Source organism: Echinops telfairi, unplaced genomic scaffold, assembly GCF_000313985.2.
Source record: "Echinops telfairi isolate 266 unplaced genomic scaffold, ASM31398v2 ScPeMD7_443;HRSCAF=831, whole genome shotgun sequence".
Classification (NCBI taxonomy): Eukaryota; Metazoa; Chordata; class Mammalia; order Afrosoricida; family Tenrecidae; genus Echinops; species Echinops telfairi.
The window spans coordinates 63113273-63138664 of record NW_022104341.1 but is presented as its reverse complement, the minus strand read 5'-3'; the positions used below and the strand labels follow the sequence as shown (position 1 = coordinate 63138664).

Here is a 25392-nt window from a genome sequence, read left to right as displayed (position 1 = left end):
AAATGAGCTGACACCAGGGGCTCAAGTGGAAAGCGGATGTCATAAGAATGATGAAATCAACATATGTACTAAAGTGCTGGACACAGATGACGTATGTACAGATTGTGATGAGTTGTATGAGGCCCTAATAAAATGCTTATTTAAAATAAATAAATAAATAAATAGATCAACTATAAATTCATGTTCATTTAGTATATCAAAATTAAAAATTAAAATTTAATAAATCCAAATCAAAATAATCCTCCTCAGTGGCCAATAGTTCCTACATACCACATTTTTTCAAATTGTCTCTATCCATGTATAATGCTAAATAAAATAGGACGAAATCCATTTGATATATATATCATAAAAACTATAAAATACTGTTCATTTTGGAGATGGTTAAAAAAATAAGAGTTGAATGGTCTATATATCGATAAAGGTATAGGACGATGTCAAGGGATCCAAGTAGAAAGGAAACTGTTCGGAAAATTCTTGTCATGAATGCTCTCTATTCAGTGTTTGGAAACTGATTGTGGTAGCAATTGTACATTCTACTTGACGAGACTGAAATTTGGAATGATATATGTATTAAATCCCAATTAATAAAAAAATGGCATAAGAATATGCTAGTTAACATTCACTAATTGTTAATATTTATTTTATCTAATGACACGATTTTCAATAATGTTTATTTTTGCTTTCCAATGTCCATATAAAGGCTCAGTCTCCAAGAATGAATGTGAATAGAAAATGCATTCATATAAATAAAAATTTAAAGGTACAAATGAGTACATTGTAAAATCTTCCTATCTTCCTGTCCTAAACCATGGGCCAGCTAAGTTAACACATAACCTTAGGCATCATAGCTAGTGTTATACTTTGCTTCATATCTTTGTACTCAATACTGCCAGCCATGTGTCTTTAGTGTGCAAACATTGGGATAGATGTTTTTACTACTGCAAATACAAATTATAGGATAACAAGGTAGTCAATAAATGAGGAGTGGGAAAAATTCTTGTCATGAATGGTCTCTATTCACGTAGACAAGTATATAGACACTGCAAATAAAAACAAATGTATTTAACATTATCCTCACCTTTATTACAAGGAAGACATCTTGGGAAGGGTAAGTTATAGAAAAAATAGCTGATCTTGCCAGGGTGGTAATAGCAGCAGGTGGGACATGTGGACGTAACAATATTTTCATCTGCTCAGAATTAAGGTCAAAATAAAAGTTTTCTGAAATCTAAAAAATAGATTGATGTATTAACTGTTTTAAGTCTATACAATTTATAAACTCACAAAATCATGCATACCTAGTCTTAAATTAGGACATTATATGCTAACCTACAGCTTATCTTATATTTCACTATGACCATCTTTATGTGACTAACTCAACTCATAATTAATGTAAAAACTACCAGGGAAATCAAATATAATAAACATCAGAAAGAATAATATGCTAAGTGTGTTCTATTAAAAGGTAACTATTAATAAAAAATACAACTAAATTATGATTGTCATGAATTACACCAAACTAGGCTTTTTAAAAAATCTTATGAACAGCTTGTCAGCAGTTTTGACTTAGCAGAAACAAGTAGCTGCAGCAGAGTTCCAGGGTAGAAATCCCTATCTTATATGGAACAGCAAGTCACTGGAGGCACGTCACGTGTCTACAGACAGTAAAACTTGGAGTTCTACATTAAGAATTGCTGTATGAGAAAAGTGGGTGAAAGGAGATATCAGTGTAAGACATGACAAAATAATCATAATTTACAAATTATCAAGGGTTGGTGAGGGAGGGCGTGGGGAGAGAGGGGAAAAAATGAGGAGCTAATACCAACAGCTCAAGTAAAAAGAAAGTATTTTCAGAATGATGATGGTAACAAATGTACAAATGTGCCTGACACAATGGATGTATGGATGGATTATGTTAAGAGTATGAGCCCCCAATAAAATGATTTAAAATATATATAGAATTGTTGTATGAAGTAGCACTTTGAAATTCTCCCCAAGTGTAATAAAGATACGATAGTTAAAAGTCAAGACATAATATTTATAATAAACATAAGTGGTCTTTTTTTCATAAGTGATCTTTTACCAAACAAAATTTGAAAATTGCACCAACATCCACTGGCACAATCATTCTCTAAGCATACATCATTTAAGTAACATCCTTCTGTTGTGCTACTTATTAACGAAGTAGAACATTTTCATACTCACTAAATTAAAAGAAAACTGGGTTTATTTATGGATCAGATAGAGATTAGTGGGGTCCCCCAAGACGATAGCCCTGGGTTACCCAGTGAGTCTGGAACTGAACTCACCCCCATGTAAGGTCAAAATGGCAGCATTGACTGAAGACAAAGTTCAGAAGGTTAGGAAAGGAGAAATGGACATTGGAAACAGATAAATGATGATACAGTAAAGGAATTACTCTATATATTCATGTATAAGCAGAGTTTTACAGCACATTTTTATGTTGTTTTTGTGGCTGATACTCAGGTCAGCTTATACTCAAATGTATATGGTACAAAGGATGAGTTGAAACAAAATGAGTATGAACTGTTAAATGAAAAACTGATCTTCTCTGTAAACCCTCACTTACATTACAGCAACTAGTTTTTCTCTTGTTGAAGTTGCTTTTGCTTTTTGTTTTTAAGACTTTCAGTGAAACAAAACTAGGTTTCTTTCATTTTTTAAAGATCCATGCTTAATTCTCAAAAAGGCAATCTTATAAAACAACCTAAAAACATGTTTCCTAAATCCAAGATTGACCTAAGACTATGTTTAAATACATAATCTTACCTTTTTCTTTTCCTTGACATCATATAAAGCCAAACTTGCAAAAATAGGCTCAATTTCTATCTCAAACCTTTAAAAAGAAAAAGATACAATAATTTAAAGTTGTTTTTTTTTAACTTTAAAAAAATAACTGGAAGGGAATTCTCATTCTAAAAATAATTTCTACATCTGTGCCTCGGCCTACATTTTCTTTCTAAATTTCACTTTTCCATGTATATTATTCACAATGTAAATCACCAACCATTACCTAATCTGTAATCCACCTCTATTTTCCCAGTGACAAATAATCTCAACTGCATAACAGTGCTACAGCATCTTACCAGCTAAAGTTTGTGGCACTAGTCACTCTCTGACATATAATTTGGCTTCTTTGATACATAGCAACACTTATATTTTAAGTAATCTTTAAAAATAAAAGCCTAATAGGATGAATCTTTTTCAGATAATATATTCAACAACAACAAAAAAAAAACATTAAGAAAATATGTGCACACTCTGCTAGTATACAGAAGTAAAATATATTCTATTGAAAATTGGGAATCCTGTTGGCGTATTTACAAATTGGGCTGTGATGTGAAAGGTCAGCAGTTCAAAACCACCAGCCTCTCCTCAGGAGAAAGACAGGGTTTTCTGTTCCTATAGAGAGTTACATACAGTCTTGGAAACCCACAGAGGCCGTTGTTACCCTGTTCTATAAGTCGCTGTGAGTTGGCACTGACTCTGTGGCAGTGAGTGAGTGAGTGAGTGGAGTATTAGCAAACTTTTTCTCTAAGAAGCTGGAAAAGGCTTTAACCTTTACAGACTATATGGTCTGTCACAGTTACTCAATCTAGACATGTAAAGTAAAAACAGCAAGATATTATCTAAATAAGTAAATAAATGACAAAGTTCCAATAAAATTTAAATTTCATAGCATTTTCACATGTCACCAAATATTATTCTTTTAATATAATTTGTAACTTGCAGCTTTAACAAAGATGGGGAATGGGTTAGATTTGGACCATAGCCACACTTTGCTGAGGTCTACATAATATACTAACTTTTGATACATGAGTGTATCATTGATCATCCTAATAAATTATAAATATTTTGACTGGCGGGAGTTCCATCAAGATGGTGACTGAGTAATACATACCGGAGAGGTACTCAATAGAAATCAGCGCATGAGAGCCACTGAGAGGGAAACTCCATTCTTCCAGGTCACAGAAGGAGCGTCATAAAGATAAGTAGACACAGATCCACTAGCTTTTGAAGAGCTGTGGGCTTCTGGCTCACCACTCCAGAGGAAGGCTGGGACTTGCCTTAGCCCTGCCACAGTCTTGGCCTGCACCAGGCTACTTTGGCCAGCGTAAAGCCTTTACATCAACCCAACCACAGCTTGCTGCTGCCTTTTGAGTAGATTTAAACCCCTCCATCCCAACAGTCAGGCAGGAGCTCAAATATCTCTTTACTTTTTTCTCTCTCTCTCTTTTCTCTTTCCTGCCACATGCTCAGCAGGCTCCGAACCCCCACCACCCCACGCCCTTTCTGGTTTTGTTTTTGTTTCCTCCTCTGTTTACTTTCACACTCCACTGCCAACTTTCAGGCTGCTCCTCTCTGCCCACCCAGCTGGACAAGCTCTCTCCCAGCCTCTGCAGCCTTACACTCACTCGGGGAAATTTCACCCACCTTCCACCACACCCCAAACAGCTACATGATCTCCCATTCAAAGATCTGGGGGAACTCCTGCCTACCCTCCAAGGCCCTCTAAGCAGCTAGGGGAACTACCGCCCACCCTTTGTGGTGCTCCATTCGGCAGGGGGATTGCCTGCCTGTCCTCTGTGACCCTACACATGGCTGAGGGAACTTCCACCGGCCTGCCACAGTGCTTCACATGGCCTAAGGCAGCACCACAAGTCATCCCCAACGCTCTACCCTGCTGGGGAACCTCCATCCAATCTCCACTTCAATTGTGCAGACTAGGGTAATTCCACCCACCATGTACAGTGCTCTACACCAAAGCAGGCACAACCACACGCCCTCTGCAGCACTCCCATTGCCGCAAGCACCCCCACTCGCACTCTGAGGCTCTCCAAGCTGCCCTGGGCCACACTACCAAGGCTTCTGTGAGATCATCCAGCGCAGTGCCATCCTTGTGAGCCCACAACCACCCGACCAGCATCCCCTGAGAGGGCCATCCAACCTGCCCTCCAAATATCAGAATACTGGTTGGCTAGTAAAACCGTGAAACCACAAGAGGATAAAGTGGTAGCCCAACCACCCAGTGCAGTTAGCTGCACTGGGTTTGAAAAAGCATTCCTATGAGTCTCCCAAACAGAGAGCCCAATGCTCTTCGACACTCCGGAAAATGGTACCTGGCTCCTCTAAAATAACACATAAACAGCAATCAGCACCAACAACCTCAACAAAAAAACAGGAAAAACAGAAGGCAATGTCAGAAGAAGTCATGAACCTAATGACATGCATAGAAGTAGGTGATGATCTGGCACAGAAGGAAAGCTTCAGAATGCTGCTTAGAGTTATACAGGATCTGAGGGAAACAATACAGAAAAAGGATGAAATGATAGAGGAGATAAATGCCATGAACCAAAGGTAGAACGAAGACCTAAGAGAGGAGATAAAAAAAGCCAGTAGTAAATTCACAGACACCGCAAACAGACTTGAGGAGGCAGAAAATTGTACCAGTGACCTAGAGGATAAGCAGGCAGACTTCCACAAACAGGAAAGGATTATCATAAGATAATCAGAGAAGCTGAAAAAAAACTGAGAGCCAGGTCTGATGCTATGAATAATTGGATTACCAGAGCAAGACACAATGAAGAGTCAATGGCAAAAACAGCAAGGGAATTCTTAGAGGAAAACTTCCCCAGCTTCATGAATGAAAACTAGGCAATCATTAAGGAGGCCAAAAGAACACCAGCTAGGACTAGATCTGAAGTAGTCACCAAGGCATATAATAGTGAAACTATCCAACTTTTAGTAAAAGGACAGTAAGAGCAGTTAGGGAAAAATAAGCAGTCACCTATAAAAGCAACCAAATAAGAATATGCTCATACCTAACAGCAAACACTGTGGTGAAGGAGAGGGTGGAATAATCTTTTCCAAAAATTGAAGGAAAATAACGCGAACCAAGAATACTCTATCCAGCCAAATTATCTATCAAGATTGATGGAGAAGTAAGAGTCTTCCCAGACAAGGAAAAATTTAAAACAATATGTTAAAAGAAGCCCAGCTCTACAAAAGATCCTTTCCAACCAAGTATGGTCAGAAGAGCTACACTAAACAAGCACAAATAAGAGACTGCCAAATAGAACAACTCCACCCAGAGGGCAACAAAGAGTAAACAGCCCCCAAGATAGCATTCGCTCAAGGGTGGAAAGAAGGCAATAATGAACCACACACACACAAGGGAGGTAGGAAAACAACCAGCACAAACGTATAAGATGACATCACAGAGTCCACAGATGGATGTAAAAACCATGAATATTAATGAACTGAACTCAGGCATTAAAAGGCAGAGAATAGCAGACTGGCTTAGAAAACACAACCAGTCAATCTGCTGCCTACAGGAGACACATCTCAAGATTACAGACAAAAATAGGCTGAGAATCAAAGGCTGGAGAAAAATAAACCAAGCAAATGACAATTGAAAAAAAGCAGGGGTTGTGATCCTAATTTCAGACAAAATTGATCTCAAGATGCAAGCCATAACAAGAGTTAAGGAGGGGTACTATATAATGCTCAAGGGAGAAGTAGACCAAGAACCAGTGAGCATAATAACTATATACATGCCTAATGAGAATCCCACGAAATTTGCCAAACAAGCAATCCAAAAGATGAAAAAAGAAATCACAGGCTCAACAATTATAGTAGGTGACTTTAATACACCACTCTCCGAAAAAGATAGACCACAGGAAAAGAAGGTTCAATTAGACAAATTGACATCAAAGTTATTTTCAGAGCTCTCTACCTAAATTTACCATGCTTTTCAAGCCCACATGGCACATACTCAAAGATAGACCACATGCTGGGACAGAAGTCAAATCTGCATATTCAAGCACATAGAGATCATACAGACTTCTCTCTCTGACCACTATGCCATAAGGCTGGAAATAAACAAAAGAACAATTAAGGAAATAAGAGCAAACAACTGGAGGATGAAAAACTATTGCAAAAGGAGTGGGTACTGGCCCAGATCAGAGATGAAATTAGGAAGTGTCTAGAAACCAACGAAAATGAGAATACGATGAACCAAAATTTTGGGGACACAGCAAATTATCAGAGGAAGTTTGATAACAATACATGCACACATGAAAATGGAAGAGAGGCTTATGACTGATATGCTGACACAAAACTTACAGCAATTAGAGCAGAGTCAACAGGACAGCCCTACTAATAGCAAAAGAAAAGAAATAATAAAACTCAGGGTTGAGCTGGTGGGGCTTGATCAAGGGCAATGAAGCCGAGAGGAATTCCTGAAACCTGAATGAAGACAAACATGATGGTGGAACAAAAGGAAAGTAAAATGAAATAGAGGAAAGAACTAGGAGGCAAAAGGCATTTATTGAGGTCTAAATACAGGCATGTGCATATGTAAAAATATTTATAAATAATTATAGGGTAATAGATCTATACATATATTTATATGTTAAGTTTTAAGGTACGAGACAAACATTATATAACCAAGCAAAGGTAGCTGATCCCTCTTGTTGTGTGCCCTGAAAGGATTTGCTTCTTATAGGATTTCAACCGTGAACATGTGAAAGAATATATCAATGAAACCATTTGGGAAAAAATTATTTTCAGAAAAAGTTGTAATCGAATTGTGATTTGTGCTTATCCATCAATTAATAAGAACTATGTTCAATTTTCTCATATTATAATAAATGCCTCTGTTGGTTCTTAATTTTTTTATCATTCAGCATTTATTAAAATATTCATCATTTTATATATTTTGGGGTTATATTGTTAATGTTGTTACATGCCATCCAGTTGATCCCAGACTATTCTGGATGGAATAAAGCTTGGGGGAGTAAAGCCTTCAGGACCTTGATTTACTGATAAGGCATGACTCAAAATGAAAAGAAACAGCTACAAACATCAAAACATAATTGGAAATTGGAATGAATGAAGTATGAAACTAAGAAAACTGGAAGTTGACAAAAAATGAAATAGAGCACATAAAGATCTATATTCTGGGTGTTGGTGAGTTGCATTGGACTGGTATTGACTATTTGGAATGAGAAAAATCAGAGTTTACTATGGTGGAAATGACAGATTCAAGAAGAATGAACACTTCAAGATCTATTTTGAAGTACAATGCTGTCTGTGATAGGTAATATCTATACACATACAAAGAAATCCAGTCACTACAACTGTTATGGAAATTTATGCACCAACCACTAAATTTAGTGAGGCAGAAATTAAAGAATTCTACCAACAGCTGTCTGCATGAAATGGCTCAAACATGCAATCAAGATGTATTGATAATTACTGATGATTGAAATGCAAAATTTAAAAACAAAGGGAATGGAACAGCAGTTGGAAAATATGACCTTGGTGATAGAAACGAAGCTGGAGATCACATAATAGCATTTGTAAGACCAATAGACTCCAGAGACGATTCCTGGGACCATCGGCAGAGCACATTCAATACCCCTGTCTGAAATTGCAAAGGAAGCAAAGCATCAGAGTGAAGGCATCTCATAGTAAAGACCGCAGAACAGTGAGGCAAAGCCACAGAGTGATTTCCGGGCCCTCCTTAGGCAGACACCACAGGACTACTTCCCTGAGAGGCTAAGGGTCAGAGAGAGACTTGGCTGCTGGCAGTGAAGAGGCGATGCTGTGCATTAATGCCTGTATCTGTAATGTTTTCTGATCCTGGCTTGTGGTAACCTGTTAAATCCCCATAATTGTGAGTACTGTGTGAGAATTCTGTGTGGCTACTGCAAACGTGCCTAGGGAGAAACATTTGGTATCAGAAGAGAGTAAAAGGATGGAGGGTGGAGGAATATCTGACCTCTGTCTTGTGGTAATTGGCCTTGGGCCAATGTAAAATTAAGTTCTCCCCACACACACACCCTACTGAAGTCAGGGGAGCCCTAGTAGTGTAGTAGCTACTCAGTGGGTTTTCATTCCAAAGGTCAGCAGTTCAAAACCACCAGTCAACCCCTTGGGAGAAAGACAGTGTTTCCTACTCCCGTAAAGAGTTATAGCCTTGGAAATTCATAAGGGCAGTTCAACCCTGCCCTCTTGGGTCACTATGAGTTAGCATCGACTAGCCATGACTGTAGCTGAAGTCAGAGATCAGATGTGGCCTCATGCAATCATTTTTTGACCATTCTGCACATTCATCAAGAGAAATGAAGTACTGATATTCAGCTCAATATCAATGAGTCTGGTGAGCATTATGTTAAATGAAAGAAATCAGACACATATTGCATAACGCCTTTCCCCTGATAGTGAAGTGGTTATGATGTCAGACTGCAGTGGGTCTAAAAGTCTGCCATGATAGCCAAAAACAGAGTCCAGGCTGATTTAAGAAATGCTAACCTTATTCCTGCAAACAAAAACAAAGACAACCACTGAAACCCTACAGTTCTACACTGCGGCACACTCATTGAGTGCGTCAATGGGATCACAAAGAGTCAGAGTCGACTCAATGGCTTTAGAATACTTGTGATATTTTGAATATTCTAAAAACCACTGACCTGCACAATTTAAAAGGTGGATTTATGGTATATAAATTATATTACAATAAAGCTGTTTAAAAAGCAAATAAAAGATAGTAAGAACTGATAGAAGACTGTACATTAAATCTTTAAAGAAGTGTTTTGATCAACTTAACTAAATATATAAAGCCTTAGCTTTGGAAGAAAAAATATTGCCTACATTATCTATGCACAGAATTGAGTTGCTTTCTGAGAAAGGTCTGAGAATTTAAATTTATTTTTTGTTACATCAGAACAAATAATTAGCTTAAAATACATGACATCATAAAAGCAGCCTTTCAATTACTGATTTACAAGCTGTGGCAGTTTGGCTTTTCTTTTTCACCAACATGGCACCTATAAGAAAATATGTCTGGGGAGACATGGGAGAGGGGTAAGTGGGGGGAAAGGAAGTGGTGTTAACGAATCCAGGGACAAGGGAACAACAAGTGATCCAAATCGGTGGTGAGGAGGCTGTAGGAGGCCTGCTAGAGCCTGACCAAGGGTAATGGAACCAAGAGGAATTACTGAAATCCAAATGAAGGCTGAGCATCATAGTGGGACAAGAGGAAAGTAAAAGGAAATAGAAGAAAGGACAAGGAGGCAAAGAGCATTCACAGAGGTCTAAATAAAGGCATTTACATATGTAAATATATTTATATATGAGAATGGGGAAATAGATCTATGTGCATGTATTTATAGGTTTAGTATTAAGGTAGCAGATGGACATGAGGCTTCCACTCAAGTACTCCCTCAATGCAAGAATACTTTGTTCTATTAAACTACCATTCCATGATGCTCATCTTCCCCACACAATCGCTGAAGACAAATGGGTACATAAGCGAATGTGGTAAAGAAAGCTGATGGTGCCTGGCTATCAAAAGATATAGAATCTGGGGTCTTAAAGGCTTGAAGGTAAACAAGTGGCCATCTAGCTCAGAAGCAACAAAGCCCACATGGAAGAAGCACACCAGCCTGTGTGATCATGAGGTGTTGAAGGGAATAGGTATCAGGCATCAAAGAACAAAAAAATCAAATCATTGTGAATAAGGGGGAGTACAGATCGGGGACCAAAGACCCATCTGTAGGCAACCGGACACCCCCTTACAGAAGGGTAGCGGGGAGGAGACGAGCCAGTCAGGTGGCAGTGTAGCAACGATGAAACATACAACTTTCCTCTAGCTCCTAAATGCTTCCTCCCCCCCACTATCATGATCCCAACTCTACCTTACAAACCTGGCTAGACCAGAGGATGTACAGTGGTACTGATGGGAAATGAAAACACAGGGAATCCAGGACAGAAGACCCCTTCAGGACCAGTGGTCAGAGTGGCGATACCGGGAGGGTGGAGGGAAGGTAGGGGAGAAAGGGGGAACCTATTACAAGGATCTACATATAACTTTCTCCCTGGGGGATGGGCAACAGAAAAGTGGGTAAAAGGAGACGTCAGACAGTGTAAGATATGACAAAACAATAATAATTTATAAATTATCAAGTGTTCATTTGGGAGAGGAGAATGGGGAGGGAGGGGGAAAATGAGGAGCTGATACCAAGGGCTCAAGCAGAAAGCAAATGTTTTGAGAATGATGATAGCAACAAATATAAAAATATGTTTGACACAATGGATATATGTATGGATGGTGATAAGAGTTGTATGAGCCCCCAATAAAATGGTTTAAAAAAAAGAAAAAGAAAGGAAGATGAAGCTTAACCTATCAAGTCAAAGCCTGATGACTTCCCTTGAAGGTGTGACTGAGATATATAACTCTAAAACCACGGTTCTCAACCTCTGGGTCGCGACCCCTTTGGGCATCAAACGACCCTTTTACAGGGGTCACCTGATTCATAACAGTAGCAAAATGACAGTGATGAAGTAGCAACGAAAATAATTTTATGCTTGGGGGGGTCACCACAACATAAGGAACTGTATTAAAGATCGCAGCATAAGGAAGGTTGAGAACCACGGCTCTAGAAGCCTTCCTCTCTCTGCCTTCACCTTCCTACTTGCTGGCCACCCTAAAAACTGCTGGGGCCCCGCAATGCTTCCACCATCATTGCATCCACATGACTTTGCACCCCCTGGCATGTGATAGTCCCACATTCTGCATCACTGCAATGTGACCGCATGAGTCGGAAGAGGGACTTATGGATATCACTGGAATTATGGACTTGAGTTGGGCTGGGCTTGGATGTTTCCCTGATATATAATTACTTTTTGATATAAAACTGTCTCTTATAAATCATGTGAGTGTCACAGAATTTGTTTCTCTAGTCAACCTGGTCTAACACACAAGCTGAATATAAATGTGACATACATCATCTCAATCATAGATTAGAAATAATTTTTTTTTTAGGAAGAAAGGAAATATATACTTCAAAAAGAAAGCTTACCATGTAACAAATTTAAAAATCAACTCTGTTAAGAAAAGATATTCTGTCTTCACATTCCTAATGTATAAAATAGGGTCTGATGAATCAGAGATTTCACTGAACATCATTCCATACTTTAACATGAATTGTTCAACTTTGACAAAGAGTTATTTTCACCTGTAAGCCAAAAATGCTTTAAACTCAGCTTCCTAAGTTTAATGGCCCAATAGTATTTTAAATGATTTACAAGAATATCATTTCTCAAAAGGACACAAATACAAGTTTAAGATCTACTTGGATTGTTATAATCAAAATATCACCACTGAAAATAAAAATCATATAATAAAAGAAAGGACTCACTTGAGTGATAAACATTTTACAAGAAGTCTTTGACCAAAATGTTCTTTGGGTACATCAGGAACACTAAGTCGTTCTATCGGTTCTTCCTATAAATTAACAACACCAAAATGAACGTCCTTATCATAATCCATGCTTTTATATTTATGTAGAAATTTATTTTCCCAATCTAGTACTTTTCATTCTTACAATTTAACATAAGAAAAAACAATTCATTTATACACAAACAAAACTCATTAGGTTGTAAGTGTGCTCAATTAACTGAAGTTAGTCATTAGGAATGAATAAATTCAACAGTATTAAAGTCTACTTCATTTAGTGAAACGACAGCAATATTTTAGTTAAGGTGTATTTTTTATAATATTGTACTTGTAAGTCTACTATACATAATTAATAACCCAAATATCTATCATCCTAAATATCTAAACAGTATTTGCTTCTTTGTATCTAATTTACCTCATCTGGTGATGGATGCAGACCAAAGAGCTCCTTGTGACGGTGTGCTTTCCTTTGTTGATCATTCTGATGGTCTATTTCTTCATTTGGAGTCCGATCGAGTAAATTGGGAAGCAAAGCATCAGGAAGAGAATTTTTCAAGTCAAAAATACTGCAGGCCCAGCTACCTCTTGGAGTATCATCTATTGACATTGAACGTCTTTTAAGATCATCCTGTCAAGCAAAACATTAAATACACTTTTCAATTCAAAGAAATGTTTTGAAATACCTTCTTATAATTATATTAAAAGAAATTATTACTTGATCATCCTGGTAGTTGTTGCCATCTGGAGCTTCATCAGATTCGAAGACTTGTTTGGGCAAACCCTTTTGCCTTTCTTTCTGTTTATCTAATGTATTGGGATTAAATCCTGTTCCCAGTTTGTGATACCTATTCAAAATAAAGAAATTAATTAATCTCAATTTTGAAAAAATTCTCACTTCTCAGCATTATTATGTAGTAAGTCAACAGTTTTCCACTATTTCTTTTTCTCTTTTCACAATTACCCTGTTCTAAGTGGAAGTTTACAGACCAAATTGGATTTGCAGTTAACAATTTCATACACAAATTGTGCCTTGACATTGGTTACAACCCCCATAATGTGTCAGGACTCTGACCATCTCCAAACTTCCTTCCATAGTCCAACTTCCTTACCCACCCCCCACCTGCCTTCTCACCTTTGCCTTGGTATAATTGTTTACTGTTTATAGTCTAGGATGGTTGGTTGTTTAAAAGAGGCATCCCTCAAAAGTGTTGCTATTTATTTTACAGGCCAATCTACTCTGGCTTACTCAGTTCCAGATTACAAGGGCAATAGTTTGGGGGATTCTTCCATGGGGTATTTGTCTATACTATTCTTCAACCTGGCAGTGTAGTGGTTATCAGTTGGGCTGCTAACCTCAAGGTCAGCAGTTCAAAACCACCAGCTGCTCTACAGGAGAAAGATGAGGCTTTCTTTTCTAATAAAGAGTTAGTCTCAGACACCCCCAGGAGCAATTCTACCCTGCCCTACAGGGTCACCATGAGCCAAAACTGACTCCAGGGCAGTGAGTTTGGATTTTTTATTTATTCTTCTCTCTACTTAGTACACTTTTTCTTCCTGATATGTATAAGATTCACTTCCATACTTCCTTCAGGTTTCTGCTCAAATTAATTTTATCAGGAAATCTTTTCTACTTACATAGAAAAGAGAATTTCGCCCATCCTGTCTTCCTCACCTCACTTTATTTTTATCCTTAAGACTTACCTCCAATCTATCTATGAAATGTTTATAATGTTCATCTACCTATGAAATGTTTATATGTTCATCTCCCACCAAGAGCAAGGAATTGGTTTTGTTCACTGTTGTCTCATTACTTAGTATAGTATCTGGCACATCAATAGATATTTGGTGATGGATCTATTAAGACAGCAACTGGATTAATAATGACTTGGGGGTATGGAGGGGAAGTTGGAAGGAAATGAGAAATCAACAATAATAGGTGCAAGAAACAAGAAAATGTTCCAAAGTTGATTGTGGTGATCATTGCACATCATGTCTTCTTAATCAGATTAAACTATTACATTATATGATGCTAATTATATTTCACTAAAACTATTTTCTTAAATATGTATTTGATGAATAAATAAACATATGAAGCATTTTCTATCCTTTCAATCTTTGCTAAATTATGGAAGAACTTTGTAGCTTCATTTTATAATTCACTGTTTAACTGTTCAACTATATCTACTCTACTGTTAAGTCCATTTCTTGAGTTTTGAAAATATTTTTCATTGACCAAAATTTTTTTATTTTCTAAAAGTAACCTGTTGATTTTCTTTCATATCTCTTTGATGATATTAATTACAGTGTATAAATATATATATGTGATAGAGATCTATTTTTATGTTAGAATCCTGTTAGGAGCATTGTAAACAAGAGCACCCGTGCTGCTGGTTTGCCCTGGGGTGTCCAGAGATGCTGGCACTCCGCGGGTGCTGTGAGGAAAACCACCATGTGCCTCGCTGCCGGCAGCCCCGGCCAGGGCGCTGACAGCGTCTTTGTAGGTTGAATAAAGAGACCCCTGAAGGGGAGCCAGGTAAAAAAAAAAAAAAATTATACTTAGGGACCTTGACCTATTGCTAAATTAACTATTTCCTAAATGGTTAGTTCTTTTATTTGTGGTTTGGTAATTCTCTTTCCATGTATTCTTACAGTCACCAAGAGATTCAAACTCATGGCAAACTCTTTAGCAGTAGGAAATTGGTTTCGTTCACTGATATCTCAACATTACTTAGTATAATGTCTGGCACGTCAATATTTGGTGTTGGATCCATGAAGACAACAACTGGATTAATAATTACCTGGGGGCGTGGAAGAGGAAGGGGGAAATGGGAAGTCAGTAGCAAGGGGTACAAGCAGGAAGAGAATGTTCCAAAGTTGATTGTGGTGGTATCTGCACATCCATAGGATAGCGCAGACCTGCACCTATGTGTTTCTGTAAAAGAGCAAACAGTCTCATCTTTCTCCCATGGAAGAGCTGAAGGGTTCTCACTACCGACTTTGCAGTTAAACAGCTTAACATAGCCCATCAAATACTTAGCAAATCTGGATTCTAAACTCATCTTTAAATTTGCATTTCCCATGTAGGTCCAGAAATATTGCATCTGTTTGCCCCAAGGCATAGTGGTAATGGGAAAGAGGAACTTCATGTTGCCAGGAAAGAAACAAAATCAATCCATATCTACTCTTCCATAGTACTGTCAACTGGGGATGAAGACTCCCTCTTCCATAGTACTATCAACTGCCCGGGTACTATTCTCTCGACTCAAGCCCCTATAAGTATTATTCATAAGAAAGGCAGACACACCTCTACTGTCCCTGATGGATACAAGTAATAAAGGGATTTTAAAGAAACCAAATTCTCCAAACAGCTGCCCCAGGCTCATTCCCTGTATTTGTGTTTCTGGGCTTAAAGCACTACTACAGCTTTTGTATAAATCTTCTCCTTATTTATAGCAGTGGGTTTTCTTTTCTATTCCAGGCATATCTCATTACTTGCCGTCTAACAGTATCCCTATTGTCTTTCATGTACCATGGCACTTAATGAATCATGTCCAATGTAGCCAAAAAGATAGGAGCTTTAGAATTGAACACCCCGAGATGCCAATTCTGGTTGCTCCACTTGTTAGCTCAAGGGACCTCACTGAAGTTACTGAACTACTACAAAACTAATCTACCTGTGAACTAATCCATCTTAAACTAAAACTAACAGCACATAGCAAATGCCCAATACATAAAAACATACTTCTCACCTAAGTTAGATCAGCGACCCCATATTAAAATGAAATACTGGATTCTGTATTTCTGAGGTCAATACACTTTGTAGGTAACCTCTTTTTATTAAGATTTCTCATGAATTTCTAACATACATGTATAAATATAAAAAGAGTTGAATTATGTGACAGAGAAAGTACTTTTCTTCAGTAAGCTCTAAAATCTGGGTACTGGAATACTTATCAAAATCATGAGCTTATAAAAATAGTTCTTCTTTACAAACATCAGCAGACTGTGTACTTTATTAGTTGACACTAAAACTAAAAAGCTTATCAGCAGAGGGATGCTTAGTACAACATTAAGCCCAGTGAAACAAGACAGAAGCCACAGGGAAAAAGAATAAGCAGTGGATGCATCACTGTTGCCCTTGTAATTTAGCCAAAGTCTTCCTTCGGGAAACCTGGAAAGATGTCACAGAGTCCTTCACTACTATTTCCATTATGCTTCCTATAGAAACATAAAGCTGAGAAATGTCCGTACAAGACCTTTCTTCAGTATGCAAATTAGAAAAGAAAAAGTAATTCTGTTTCCTAATTTGAGTTATACATTTCAAAGACATACAATGTGTGGCAGGTACATCATCTGGTGTCAATTTGGGACTTGAGAGGATCAAGTGTGAAGGGGTGTCAATCATGTCACAGCAGGTGAGGCCTCTCTGGGAATGACCTTCCGCTGAGTATTCTGGAAAACTCTGGTATTTCCTTCTTGGAGATGGGAGAGACTCACACTCAGTACTTCACTCCCTTGGAGAAACTCTACTGACAAGACACATGGCACTATACCCTAAGAGCTGGAGAAGCCATATGGACCTACCCTGATACAGCCCTGAAGCTGGAGAAGCCACTGAGAGACCCCTGCCAGCACTGAGATGCTTGCAACGCCCCTGGATCCAAAGACTTTAAACTCACTGGCCTGTGATCATCCTGCATTCGGCATCATTAAAGTGTTTCATGAGTCTGAAGAGGGCTTTAGATATTGGTATCGGACACATGGGCTAATAATGGACATATGGGCTTAGACTGAACTGGATTGGGATGCTATGTTAACGTACAGTTAACCTTTATATAAAACTCTCTCATATACATATACGTGTTTATGGGTTTGTTTCTCTAGTCTACCAGACTAACACACACTGATAAATAAAGTTACTTTGCAAACATTTAGCTAATATGATCTACAGGTCCTTTAAGTTAGTTAATAAAAGATAAGCAGCTTGACCTGGAAAATCATCCATCAAACTTAAGTTGTACTGAACTGTATTTCTTGGAGGAAAAAAAAATATTCATCAATATCCACCCTTAATGTCCTAGAAAAAATTAGACTACAAAATCACTCATAACACTCATTATTGATGATCTATGATAACACAAAAATACTATACCCATAGACTAATAGTCAATAGGAAAAAGACATAAAAGTATTTATGTAACTACCAATGGAAAAAAAAGTCTACCTATAATAGTTCTTTTTATGCTTCTTTTACTTAAAAAATAACAACATTCAGGTGCTTGCTTCGGCAGCACATATACTAAAATTGGAACGATACAGAGAAGATTAACATGGCCCCTGCACAAGGATAACATGCAAATTCGTGAAGCATTCCAACAACAACAACAAAAACAACATTCAGGTCTATTATTTGGTTTTAGGTTATTCATCTAAGGAACCCTGGTAGACCAGAAGGTTGACTGTGGGTTGCTAAGTAAAAGGTCAGTAGTTCAAACCTAACTGTTGCCTCACAGGAGAAAGATGAGGCAGTCTGCTCTGTTAAAATTAGTCTTGGAAACTAAGGGGTAGTTCAATTTTTCTATAAGGTTACTATAAGTCAGAATCTTCTCAACAGTAGTGGCTTTATTATTAAGCTACCCTGATATATTTACAGATCAGTGAAAGAGAGGAAGACCCTTGATGAGACAGAGTGACACAGAGGCACATAACAATTGTGAGCATGGCAGAGGACCAACCAGTGACTGCTTCTGTTGTTCACAGGGTCCCTATGGCTTGGAACCTCCTTGAGGGCACCAAACAACCACAATGCATTTACAAGCCCTTAGTATTTAAATTTAATAATACACATATAACTTACTTTCTGATCACAACTGCCCAGTCTTCTGTATAGCTTCTTATACAGTCTCTAACATGTGGATCCATCTCACTATTTTAAAAGAGAGAATATACTGTAATCTACAAAGAACAACACTGATGCTTGTGATTTTGATTGCTACATTTCTTGTTACTGGATTAGTAAACTATGCCACCACCAAAAATAGGATCTAAATAAAATAGTGGAAGGTAGCCTTTGTATATTTACACTACCAAAAATGGGTAAATCTCTCCTTACCTTTCTTCTGGTACAGCTGAAACAAGGGTTCTACAATCCCTGGGGCTATAAACAACTTCAACATCATCTGGAGGAAAGTCAACCAAGTCCCGCAGAGGTCCAGAATCTACAGCTAAAGGATGAGTAATGAGGTAATCTTCCAAGTCCACTGGATCCACTGCTTCAGTAAGGGGCACCTTCACAAAGTGGGTTTAGGAAAAGGTGTGAGAGATAAACAAGATGGGGTAGACATAAGTATTTTATAACTTTGAGCAGGGAAAAAATAATTTTAAATAAATTATATTTCATTTAATTCTTTCTAAAATTTCAAGATATCCAGTCAGAGGCACTAGAGAAAATATAAGGTGTTAGCCTTTTTACATTGCTTTATGGTTGGGTCAGACTCTTTTACAGTATCACTTAGACTTCCCATACCTCTCAGATAAAAACAGCGAAAATAATGAACTGTTTTATAATGCTTTATATCTTACCAAGTGCTCATTGGAGGATTTTAAATTTTTTAATATCTTTGAGACTTTCACTGGTAAATTTCAACAGTGGTTTTACTTTATTTGTAGTTACTAGTGATTGTCCTGTTAAAAATACATAACCAGAAGATGGTAGGCTAAAAAAGAAAAAAAAAAATCCCTCTCAAAAAGACAGTCACATCCTAACCTCTGAAACCTGTGAATATTACTTTAAATGCCAGAAAGGAAGGAATTCCTTACAGATATGACTAAAGATGGAAACATTATCCTGGATTATCTGGTTATGCCTTAAGTAAAATCATATATATCCTTAACATGAGTGATGTAGTTAAACCTTATTGTGCCAACCTGACCGAAAAAACACATGTGGGGTTAATTGAAGGGAGAGAGATAAATGGCTCGGTGAGCCTCGCCTTTCTAGTTCTCCGGTCTCTTACTTTCTGATGGTCAGACCAGGGGGCAGCTACCTTAGCCAGTTCCCTGCTTCAGCTGGCAAGGCTCACTTCTGGCAAGACATCCCCAAGGAAAAGCCACATGGATCTACCTCGATGCAGTCCTGGGTGGTGGAGCAGCCAACTGGAGACCCTTGCCAGTGCTGAGATGCTTACACATTCACTGATTGGGTTTTCCTCCTGCAGTCGGCATCATTGTGTATGTTTTGTAAGATGGAGGAGGACTTTGTGGATTGGTGTTGGACATATGGGTTAATGTTGGACTTGGCTTGGGAAGCACTGGGTTGGATGTTTTCTTGATGTGCACTTACCCTTTATATAAAACTCTCTTACACTTATGAGTTTCTGTGGATTTGTTTGTCTAAAGTACGCAGACTAACACATTATGGTACCTTGGGAGTAGGGTACTGAAAAAAAAAAATCGTAAGATGGAGAGTGGATGTTGGTTTGACCTCTCCCTCATGGTAGTTTTTCTCCTTTGTCCAGCTGGAGGTCAGATAAAGCACACTGTTTACTCGGCTGTTTTCTGGGAAAATACAGTTAAGTATGAAAATAGAAAGTTTATAAGCCCACTTGAGTTCAACCATTAAAATTTGATCTTTAGATGGGTTTAGGCCACACCTGCAAAGAAAGCTGTGAAAAGATATGCCCCACCCAGTGCTTTGGAGTACTCAGGAGCCAACAGTTTTTGTCAGAAGCCCGAAAAAATCTGGAACCATGAAGAAAACTCCTCTCTGGGACGGAATGTTAAAGGGAGCCTGTGAGCAGGCTGAGATGCTTGTTAGGTGACCACCTGGATCTACTTGTTGAGTGGAAGTGGGAGAAATGCAGCAATAAAGAGACGGGTTGAGTTTGGCCACTGACACCTTTGGACTTGGTTTACAGGAAAAAAGTAAGAGAAGAAGAGAGCAGGTTGACTGGTCTAAAGTTCATGACCTATCACAATGGAGCTAGGCTTGTTGAGTATTGGTGAGAGCCCATGGTCTAAAGGCAAGGCAACCAATGGGTACCCTGTGGAGGCTGAGTGAGGCAGCCCACATTGAGTTGACCAGAACCCGACCAGCTGGAGATTTTTGAGCCTGTGAACTGATGCATATTGTTGCTGACTTTATGGATGGCCTGTCCGGATTTGACTGTGCTTATGGATGCAGACTTCACAAGGTTCAAACTGGAATGATGATTCTTCATGTCATAAAATATGAACTCAGAACGCTGGGTTGATGTAAGTGGCAAGTATATAAATTGGATACCCAAAATTGGGTGAAGTGGTTGGTTTAAAAACATTCATAGGTGGGGGAACATATTTACAGGATTATAGGATTAAGGTGTTACTTAATTGCAATTGTGAGGCTAAAGAATTATGTACAGGTGCCAAGTTGGCAAGGGGTGGATTGATAAACTTTATTGTGCCAACCTGGCTGATAAACACATGCGAGGTTAATTGAAGGGCAGAGAGATTAATGGCTTGGTAAGCCTCGCCTTTCTAGTTCTCAGGTCTCTTGCTTTCTGATGGTCGGACCAGGGTCAGCTGCCTTAGCCAGTTCCCTGCTTCAGCTGGCAAGGCTCACTTCCTCCAAGACATTCCTGAGGAAAAGCCACATGGACCTACCCCGATGCAGCCCTGGGTGCTGGAGCATGCTCACTGATTCGGCTTTCCTTCTTCAGTCAGCGTCATTGTGTGTGTTTTGTGAGATGGAGGAGGACTTTGTGGATTGGTGTTGAGGACATATGGGCTAATGTTGGACTTGTAGGCTTGGGCAGCACTGAATTGGGATGTTTTCTTGATGTGCACTTACCCTTTATATAAAACTCTCTCTTATACATATGAGTTTCTGGAGATTTGTTTCTCTAATGTACCCAGACTAACACAGGCTGCTAACCACAAGGTCAGCAGTTCAAACCACTATCCAGCTCCGAGGGAAAAAGACAAGGCTTTCTACTCCAGTAAAGAATTACAGTCTTGAGAATTCACAGGGGCAGTACTACCTTGTCCTATAGCTTCACTATGAGTCAGAATTGACTTGATGGCAGTGAGTTTGTTTTTTTTTATTATCCCACCAGATATTGTTTATGAACTATAACTCTCATTCACCACTGATGGAAGCATGAGAAACATGAATATACATATCCAAGAAGCTCAACAAGTCCCGTGTAGGATAAACTCAAGGAGTTATAAGTCAAGAGTCTTCTAGTAATTGCAGAGACATGTTGAAATACATTTTGTTTGCTATAAATCCATGGATCTATGAACTGAAGTCCCACTAGCAATACTTCTTTACTTGTATGCATGACTAGTTGCTTCTCTTACCGACTGTGTTTGGCTTTAGTCTGTTTAATTTATAACTGTCTTGGTGTATAGCTCTTTTTACTCCCACCAAAAGACCTCCCTTTTCTCAATGAGTTTGGGTAAGAAAGTGGTGAAGATATTGATTGGATTATATGATTCAGCTGTGATTATTAACAGGCTTGTGATTACATCTTACTCAGTATAAAATCAGCCACAGGGGAAGGGAGAGAATCTCACTATGACTGAAAGAGAAGAGCCAGCAGTGGAGAGTATGCTTTCGATCTGGAGATCTCCATGCACTGAATCTCCCTGCTCCAGAAAGAAGCGCTGACACCAGAGTAGTGATATAGGCGCAGCAATAGAACCTAAAGCCAGAGCTGGGACAAGGTGGTGGACTTCCCAGCAAACAGGGCAAGTAAAGCTGAGTGCTTTGGGGTAGAAGTTTGCTGCAGGGATCTAGAGTGCCTCTGGGCACTTAATTGAGGAAGTGGGTTTGCTGACCCACAGAGCTGGAGGCAAAAACCTTCGGGTTGAGGCTTACGGCAGAGTGTCATACATCTGTTAGAATAGAGGTTGGTTCAATCAAAGTACGGGCAAATTTACAAAACATTAAAGAGTAAGCATGAATTGTCCATAAATTGAACATTGATAAAATAATGATTGCCTATACAGGCAAACGGTAACCAGAAAAGAGATGAGGTTGTATCATATCAATCTAAAAGAATTTAAGTCAAAAACAACTACAAAAGACAGCATTTTATATTAATAAAATTGTCAGCTCATAAAGATATAATCATTTTGAACATAGACTCACCAAACAAAAGAGCCCCAAAATATATGGGGGGGAAATTGAAAAATATACAAGAAGATATAGTCAGTGCTACAATAATAGTTGGAAACTCTAATATCGACTTTCAATAATAGAGTATCTAGACAGATGATCAATAAGGAAACAAAGAACTTGAACAACAGTGTAAACAAAACTAAAAGACATACAGAATACTACTCAACAATAAGAGAATATTACTTATTCTTTTGTATAAATGGAACATTCTCCTGGACAGTAGAAAATAAAGCTCTCCATAAAGTTTAAAAGATCAAAAATCAAACAAAGTATCTTCTCTAATTATATGGAAGAAAAATCAATTCATAGAAGAAAAAGAAAATTCATAAATTCATGTAAACTAAACAACACACTGGTTAAACAACCAATGAATGGGTCAAACAAGAAAACATTATGGTAATTAGAAAATACTTTGAGAGGAAGAAAATAAGAACACAACATACCAAAACATATGGGACACAGTGAGAGAAGCACTCAAGTGAGAAATTTATAGCTATATAAACCAACATTGATAAACCCAAAATACACTGCCATCAAGTCGAAAACAAAACTGCTCCAAGGCTGTAAATCTGTAAGGAAGCAGACTGCCTCCCAGTCGTAGATTGTTAGGTTCAAAACCCAACCTTTCCGTTAGCAGTCCAGCTACATGTGTCACCTTTGGACCAACAAAGATTTCAAACCAACTACCTCAATTTACCAAGAAATAAGAAAGTCAGCACAAACCAAACGCACTGTCAACAGGAGTAAATAAATAATGAAGATTAGAGTTGAGATAAAATAGAAAACCAATAGCTAGAATGACAAAAAAGAAGCAAATAACTAAAATCAGAAATTAAATTAAGACCATAACTATAAACCTTACAGAAATTAAAGCACACTGACATACTCAACCCCAACTATAAGGACCTTATAGGACAGAGTAAAACTGCCCCTGTGGGTTTGCAAGACTGTAAATCTTTATGGAAGCAGAAAGCCTCATCTTTCTCCATGGAGCAGTTGGTGGTTTAAAGTGCTGAACTGCTGACTCATAACCCCTATGACACCAGACTCCTTTACCGAAATCAAAATACTCTAACTCACTGCCACTGAGTCGATTCTGACTCAGAGCAACTCTGTAGAGGGGGTAGAACTGCCTCTGTGAGTTCCTTAAAACAATAACTTCTTATGGGAGTAAAACACCTCATCTTTCTCGATTGAACCGTGGTGGCATAGGAGTTACGCACTGAACTGCTAACTGCTAGATTACTAGTTCAAAGTCACCAGCCCCTCCATAGGGGAAAAGATTGACAATCTTTCCCAGATAGATTGACAGTCTTGAAAACTCACAAGGGCAATTCTATCCTCTCCTATTGGGTTGCCATGAGTCAGAACCGATTTTTGTTCTAAGTGGCAATTGATTTCGAACTGCTGACCGTACATCTAGTAGCCCAATTTGTAACTACTATGCAACCAGAGCTCCTTACAGAAACTTTTAAAATTACTAAATAGTACTGTGAACAACAAATTAATTTTACCAACATCTTACTACATTGTCTAAATAAGATGGACAAATGCCTAAAAAGACTTAAAGTTTCAAAACTAACACAAGATTAGAAATTTTCAATAGACCCATAGTAACCTGAATAGAAAGATTAAATCAAGAATCAAAATCTCCCCACAGCTCAGGACCAGAGGACTTCATTGGTCAATTCCACCAAATACTTTAAGAATAATAATCCTACTCAAAATCTTCAAATATAAAATATGTGTGTAAGGGGGAGGAGGACAGGGATGACAACACTTTCTAATATATTCTACAAGGCCAGCATTACCGTTATCAAAACCAAAAACAGCACAAAAAAACTAACCATCAATATTCCCTAAAATATAGATGCACAAATTCTCAACAGAGTACTAATAGTAATATAACAAAATATACCATATAGCTTATAGATTAAATATATCCTCCAAATTATTTGTTTCATTATTGAGGTCACACTAATTTAGGGTGTATCTTAAAAGTTATCCCTCTTGTGATATAAAAAAGAGCAGATTAGACATACAGACAAACTAGCACAAACCAGAGAATGGGGGGCAAAATGAATCTACAAGTCAAGGAACTCCAATGATTTCCAACTACTAGAAGTTAGACAAAGATGGACCTGTCCTTAAAGCCACTTTCCGAATTCTGACTCCTGGCCTCCTATGTTGTGAAATAAAAATCAATCATCCTTAAAGCCATCAACTTGTACTGTAGTACTAAAAAAATAAAGACAACATATTGTAAGTGTTACTTACTGTGGTGTGATGGGATATATTGCCAACAATGTTGAGGTTTTTGAGCAGTTGGGGAGAACCACTATATTGTCCAGAGATCTGCTTCCTAACTTCAGCTGCTACCGTTCTATAAAGAAAGCAAATACATTATTTTTAAAAGTTTAAAATAGGGGAAGCAAGGAAGGATGAGCCAGCCAGAGTGCAGTATAGCACTGATGAAATATACAACATTCCTCTAAGTTCTTTAATGCTTCCTCCCCCCACTATCATGACCCCAGTTCTGCTTTACAAATCCAGCTTAGAACAGAGCATGTACATGGTAAAGTTAAGAGTTTTTGGCACAAGGAATCCAGGACAGGTAAACCCCCAGGAACAATAATGGGAATAGCAATACCATGAGGGTACAGGGAAGGCTGGGGGAGAAAGGGGCCACCAAATGCAATGATCGCATAACCGCCCTACCTTAATCCAGGGATTAAGGGAGACAGCAGATGGTGTAAGATATGAAAATAATAATAATTTATAATTTGTCAAGGGTTCATGAGAGTGGGCGGGTGAGGGAGGGAGGAAAAAAATAAGGAACTTGGAGGAGCTGCTACCAAAGCTCAAGTAGAAAGAAAATGTTTTGAAAAGGATGATGGCAACATATGTACAAATGTGCTTGACACAATGGATGTATGGATTGTTATAAGAGCTATAAGAGCACCCA

General features: G+C 38.2%; 1 protein-coding gene and 1 non-coding gene across 2 annotated transcripts in view; one reads left to right on the top strand and one right to left on the bottom strand.

Moving 5' to 3' along the window:
* Positions 1–25392, bottom strand: part of DOCK7 (dedicator of cytokinesis 7) — a 204552-nt gene that overhangs the window by 168765 nt on the left and 10395 nt on the right. The window contains exons 2-9 of the mRNA XM_030886060.2: positions 24705–24810; positions 18378–18553; positions 18123–18191; positions 12981–13110; positions 12681–12893; positions 12228–12313; positions 2791–2857; positions 1079–1228 (exon numbers count right to left, since the gene is read on the bottom strand). Of these exons, the coding sequence (XP_030741920.2) occupies positions 1079–1228; positions 2791–2857; positions 12228–12313; positions 12681–12893; positions 12981–13110; positions 18123–18191; positions 18378–18553; positions 24705–24810 (997 nt within the window). The remainder of the gene's footprint in view (positions 1–1078; positions 1229–2790; positions 2858–12227; positions 12314–12680; positions 12894–12980; positions 13111–18122; positions 18192–18377; positions 18554–24704; positions 24811–25392) is intronic.
* LOC115870191 lies at positions 17541–17647 on the top strand. The gene has a single exon (XR_004046564.1). It is a non-coding gene; the product is annotated as a U6 spliceosomal RNA (small nuclear RNA).